The sequence below is a fragment of the Monoraphidium neglectum genome (genome assembly GCF_000611645.1).
Source record: "Monoraphidium neglectum strain SAG 48.87 unplaced genomic scaffold scaffold01559, whole genome shotgun sequence".
NCBI classification, from domain to species: domain Eukaryota; kingdom Viridiplantae; phylum Chlorophyta; class Chlorophyceae; order Sphaeropleales; family Selenastraceae; genus Monoraphidium; species Monoraphidium neglectum.
Genome location: NW_014012069.1, coordinates 1 through 5,203, shown reverse-complemented (window position 1 = coordinate 5,203; position 5,203 = coordinate 1). Strand labels below are relative to the sequence as shown.

The following is a 5,203-nucleotide window of genomic DNA, read 5'->3' as shown; positions in this document are numbered from 1 at the left end:
CCCCCCCCCCCACGCCCCACCCCAGGGCTCAGCAGACACTGCCCTTGGCTTCCTGAGCCCCACGGGCTCCACATAGCAACGGCTCGGAATTTCAACGGTCATTGCTGGGGACGACCGCAGCGCCCAAGTCCCTAAGACCCAGCTCCCGCGGGGCCCCACCTCCAACACTTGGTCAGACCCGTTCAACTGGTCCATCCAGCCGCCGATACTTGGCCACACGGACGGCGGCAGTAGCAGCAGCTCTAGGGCTGCGCCGCTGCGCAGCAAGTCCAGCGGCCCCAGCTCTGTGGACTGTGTTGGGGGCGCGGGTCGAAAGATAACATGCATGAATTGTGTGCATGTGTGTGTGTGTGTGTGTGTGTGTGTGTGTGTGCGCGCGCACGCGCGTGCGTGCGCGCAGTGCGTGCCAGCCCTCACAATGCACAGGGCCTGCAGGTGCAGCCTCAGCTCAGAAACCCATGACCAGGATCAGACTCATTCCCGCAGCCGCGACCGGGCTGGCTGAGGGCTCGCAGCCGGCCAGCACAGGGGAGGGGCCATGGGCCAGGGGCCAAGCGCACCTTATAGAGCTTTGAGTCCGCGACGATGGCCATCGCGTCGCCGCCGCCGGCGACGTACAGTACCCGCTGCTGCGACCACTTGTCCAGGAAAATCGAGAACAGCCGGAAGAACCGGCTCTCGCGCCAGGGCGCCACGCCCAGCATGGGCAGCAGGGGGTCCTCCCGGAAGCCCTCACCCAGCGTGTCCAGCGCGCGGCGCGTGGCGGCGGAGTCGCACGACGGCGTCAGCAGGCGCACGGGCGCGGCGGCGCCGGCGCCGGCGCCGGCGCTGGGGGGCGCGGCGCGGCAGCGGGTCTGGGTGCGGGCTGGGCGCAGCGGCAGGGGAGCCTGTGGTGCAGCGACGGAGCCACGCAGTGCGCGTGGGAGTCTCACGCCTTCGTGCATCGCCATTCTTGTTTCTTTCTAAGCTACCAATTATACTTTTGGTGCAAAGATCACCCCACAAGACGTTCAACTCGCTCGTGAGAAGCCTGCGAGACCTGCCAGCTTTCGCGGATTGTCCGTGGGATATGGGACAGGATAATGGTCGCAAACTGCTTGACTTGAGCTCGCTGTGGGCGGGTGACTGCATGTTGCAGTAGTCAGCGGTGGTAGTGGTGACGCTGCTGGAGAAGCTGCGAGCCCTGGCATCATGGATGGTCACTGGCATGCACGATGACGCACTGAAGACTGATTCCTGGGGCTCAGGCTGCAGGCTGCGAAGCATGGCTTGGCTGCGCAAGCGGGCGGCGTGAGCTTGGTGAAGCTGTGGCCTGCGCCAGCAGAGGGAAGCTGCCGTGAATCTGCGGAGCCGAAGGCCGGGGCCGCTGCTTGCCGTAGCGGCCGGGCCTGGAGGTGCTGCCACCTGCACTGCAAGCCATGTGCTGCTACGCGCACATAGGAACCATCAGCGAGGGCAACACGGGGACGCCTGTCGTCCGCGCAGGCGCCGTGGGCCCCCGCCGACGCTGCGACAAACGCCTGGCAGGCGCGCCGGCAGGCATGGGCGACGGTGCAGCCGCCCGTACCGCCACCCGCTTCGCCAAACGACCACCACGTCACAGAAAGATTGAAGGAAATTTATGTATGATTGCTTTACACATATTCAACGCGGCCAGCGGCACAAATGGGCAGGAACAGGACTGTGCTTGGCTGCGCAAACGGGCGGCGTGCGCCATGTGCACTGTCGTGCCGCGGCCTGGGGCCCCGCCGATCGTCATCGCACAAGCAGCGGCATGAAGGATAAAAGGCGCAAAGCAGGCCGCAGGCGACAAACAGGCAGCAATATCATACAACCGGGAGGCACTGGGCTCGAACCAAACATAACAGCCAGCGTGCTGAACAACATTATGGCTCGCGCGCCAAGCAGGGGTCGCACCCACCCCGACTTCACAACGCAAGCAACGCACCCTGCGTGGCTTCACGACTGAGACCTGGCGGAAGCGCCAGGTGCACGACATAACGCCGCGCGACAGCTGCACACCCCACCCTCTGCGGCCGAGGCCCCTGCGCATCCCGAGACCGCCAACGGCGAACGCACCCCCGAGCTTGGCGGCGCGTGCATGCGCGATCCCACCACCACCACCACCACCACCAGCACCCTCCACTTCCAGTGGAGACAAAGGGCGTAGGCGGCCGTCCTGGCTGCGCTGGCGCAGCCTTGCTCAAGCCAGCAGGTCGCCAACGCAGTTGGCTGCGCCGCAGCGGCACTGCTTGACGGTCGCGCCCGCCGCCGCCTCCTCCAGCGTGAGCCGCGTGTACTGCCGTCCAGGGGCAAGGGTGCGCCCGAAAACCGATCATAGACGGCGACAATTTTGCAGGACGTGTGTAGATATCCCTCCACACAGACCCGATGCGCATCGCCGCGCCCAGCTGCCCTGGCCTTGCACAAGGGCCCGTGGACACCCAAAAACCCAGCGCTTTCTCCTGAACCCTACATCGTAAACATTGGTTCCGCGCTCCTCAGCCACTATTTTGACCCCTGCATCTGTGCGGGGGGGGGGGGGGGGGGGGGGAAGCCCACCTGATAGTCGTAAGTAAGCTCTGTGCCCGCCGGGATGTCCTGGCCGGTGACGATGACGGCGTAGTACAGCACGTGGCTCCTGCGTCACCGGGTGACACGGGTGACGGGGTGGGGTGGGGTGGTTGAGTGGCAGGGGCCCAGAGGGCGCAGGGGCCCCACAGCAGTGCAGACGCAGCGAGCGGGGCGGGAAAACACATCCCAACACGCCAGATGCAGTCGGAGAAGGTTGGCCAGAGCACGACAACGAGCGCAATGGTGCCGACGCGTTGCTTGTCCATGGAGGGAGGATGACAAACGCACACTCCCGGACGCCCAACGGCCGACAGCATGTGCGTGGCCGTGCGCATGGCCTCACACCTGCAAAAGCCCGAGAGCACCGTCTGGACCAGGCAGTTTGGGTCGCAGCTGGGTCCAGAGCGTTGAAAGGGGGGTGTTTGGGGCGGGGGGAAGGGAGGGGGGCAATGAGGGGCGAGGGTGCGCGGGACGGGGTGTACTTGCAGGGGCAGGCGATGATGGATCGAAGCAGCGCTTAGCACACGGTCTGCTAACGGCGTCATTTCATGCCGATTCCCAAGAACGCGCTCGCAGTGTATGAGCAAGCTGAGCCGTTGCAAAGCTCAAGCAAGTGCTGGTTCACACCTGTGGTTTACGAAGCGCGCGACGTTGCCCCTCAGGCGCGCGTCTATGACAAGGTGCGTGTCCAGGTGGGCGCCTGCGGGGTGTGTGTGTTTGTGTATGTGCAAGTGTGTGAGTGTGTGTGTACGCGCACATGCGTGCGTGCGTGCGTGTGTGTGTGTGTGTGTGTGTGTGTGTGTGTGTGTGTGTGTGCATGCAAGAGGCGGAAAGGGGGGGGACGAGTGTGGCATGGTTGCGTCAAGGCGGTGGCAGTGGGGTAGGAGGATCGGCATCAGCGCTGGCTGGTTTGGTGGAGGACATGGGCCTAGGAGGCGGGATGATGGGGCCCTGGGCGGGGGGGTTGCGGATACGTAGATGGAAAAGGAGTGCGGGCTGCGAGGGCGCAGGGCTGCATCATGCACAGGCGGACACCGTCTGTCTCAGCGGCCGCGGCAGCAGCGCCGGCGACGGCGGCGGCGGCGGCGGAGTGCGGTGCCCGCCTTTTGTGGTGGAGAGCTTGTGCTCAGGGTGGCCAGGGGCTCGACACCCATGGGCCCACCTTCCTATCACAAGAGGCGCGTTTTGTCTGCACCCCTTCCCGTCCCGAGCACGCCCTCCCAACTAATCTCAAAAAACAGTACGAGCATCTGCAAAGATACATGGTAATCCTCTCCCAAAAAACATGCATGTTTACCCCGTGGCCTCACCCTCCAGCAGCGGCATGTTGGGGTTGCGGTCCGCCTTGACGCCCGCGCGCACGACGTGGCCGCCGGCGCGGCGCGCCTCAAGCTCCGCCCGCTCCTCCGCCTGGTGACACACGATGACGTCATACCGAGAAAGGAGGGGGCGCGGGCGCGGCGTTTGCGGCGGCTCGAGGCGCGTGCACGGCTCCGGCCGAGGTGCGGGTTCAACCGCGAGCGGCGCACGGGCACTGCGGCAAACCTGGTACGCAGCGGCATCCCGGCGCATGCCACCCCCACATGATCGCAGCACATGCGCCCTGAATCCTCGCCGCATCGCCCGTGCTCAATGCATCGGCACCCATGAATGCAGACATGCATCCCTTATGGAAAAATCCGGTAGGAGGTGAGCCCCCCGCGCCCATCTCCGCCCTCTGCCCGTGTGCATGACACATACACACACAAACACACGCGCACGCGCACACAAACACACACACACACACACACACACACACACACACACACCGGCATCCCTGCTTACCTCTGCCCTCTGCACGTCGTGGAAGTGGCTGAGGTCGAACAGGTAGTTGTCCTGGCCCCTCAGGCGGTCCGCAATGCTGTGGGTGAGGGTGAGGGTGGGGGTGAGGGTGAGGGTGAGGGTGAGGGTGAGGATGAGGATGGGGGTGAGGGTGAGGATGAGGATGGGGGTGAGGGTGAGGGTGAGGGTGAGGGAGAGAGACCGAGTGTGTGAGACAGAGGGAGTGTGCGTGGGAGGGGGAGAGGAGCGGGAGAAGGGGAACACAGGATTAGGTTTGATGCATGGGGTGTGGCAAGGGTGTGGCAGGGGGGAGGGGCGGAGGTCGTGTTGCTGGGAGGCGCGGGAAAGGGCGAGGGAGGGGAGAGCAGGGGGAGATGGGGCAGAAGGCTGAGGGAGACAACCGCGTCGGGGCTCCCCCCGCTGAGCACACGCAAGGGGCTTACCCCTCGCCCCCCATCAAGCAGGTGCTTGCCCCGGCTGCGGCAGGTGCGACAGGCCCCCAGCTGCGGCCGCCGCCCTGTGGCGCCGGATGGCGGGGCCCGGACAGCCTGCAGGACAGGTGATTTTGGCTCAACCGTGCAGGCATTCTCAAAAAAACGACATGATCAGAAGTATGGCCTCCGAAGGATCTGATGGTGCAGATAAACGCCGCTCGCCTGTCTGTGATGACGAGGCCAATGTAGCGGCAGAGGGGCGCCCCCGCCGGCAGGTCGACCGCGCAGCGCACACCCCAGCCCTTGCCGCGCGTCATGAACACCTCCAGGGGGAACTGCAGGCCCCTGGACACCTGGGGGAGGGGTGTTAGCAG

The 5,203-nt window shown here is 65.2% G+C and overlaps 2 protein-coding genes across 2 annotated transcripts in view; both read right to left on the bottom strand.

Moving 5' to 3' along the window:
* The window catches only part of MNEG_8292 (hypothetical protein), a gene marked incomplete at both ends in the record, with an annotated part of 2,088 nt that extends 879 nt beyond the window's left edge, over nt 1-1,209 (bottom strand). Inside the window, 3 exons of the mRNA XM_014043234.1 lie at nt 160-291; nt 561-828; nt 1,103-1,209. Of these exons, the coding sequence (XP_013898688.1) occupies nt 160-291; nt 561-828; nt 1,103-1,209 (507 nt within the window). The remainder of the gene's footprint in view (nt 1-159; nt 292-560; nt 829-1,102) is intronic.
* A 994-nt stretch (nt 1,210-2,203) lies between these two features.
* On the bottom strand, nt 2,204-4,852 carry MNEG_8291 (putative Histone-lysine N-methyltransferase, H3 lysine-9specific SUVH3; the record flags this gene model as incomplete). The annotated part of the gene is made up of 8 exons (XM_014043233.1): nt 2,204-2,299; nt 2,563-2,641; nt 2,920-2,967; nt 3,202-3,274; nt 3,600-3,677; nt 3,885-3,984; nt 4,399-4,474; nt 4,839-4,852. The coding sequence occupies 8 exons, from the start codon at nt 4,850-4,852 to the stop codon at nt 2,204-2,206; spliced, it is 564 nt and encodes a 187-aa protein (XP_013898687.1).
* Nucleotides 4,853-5,203: the final 351 nt, after the last annotated feature.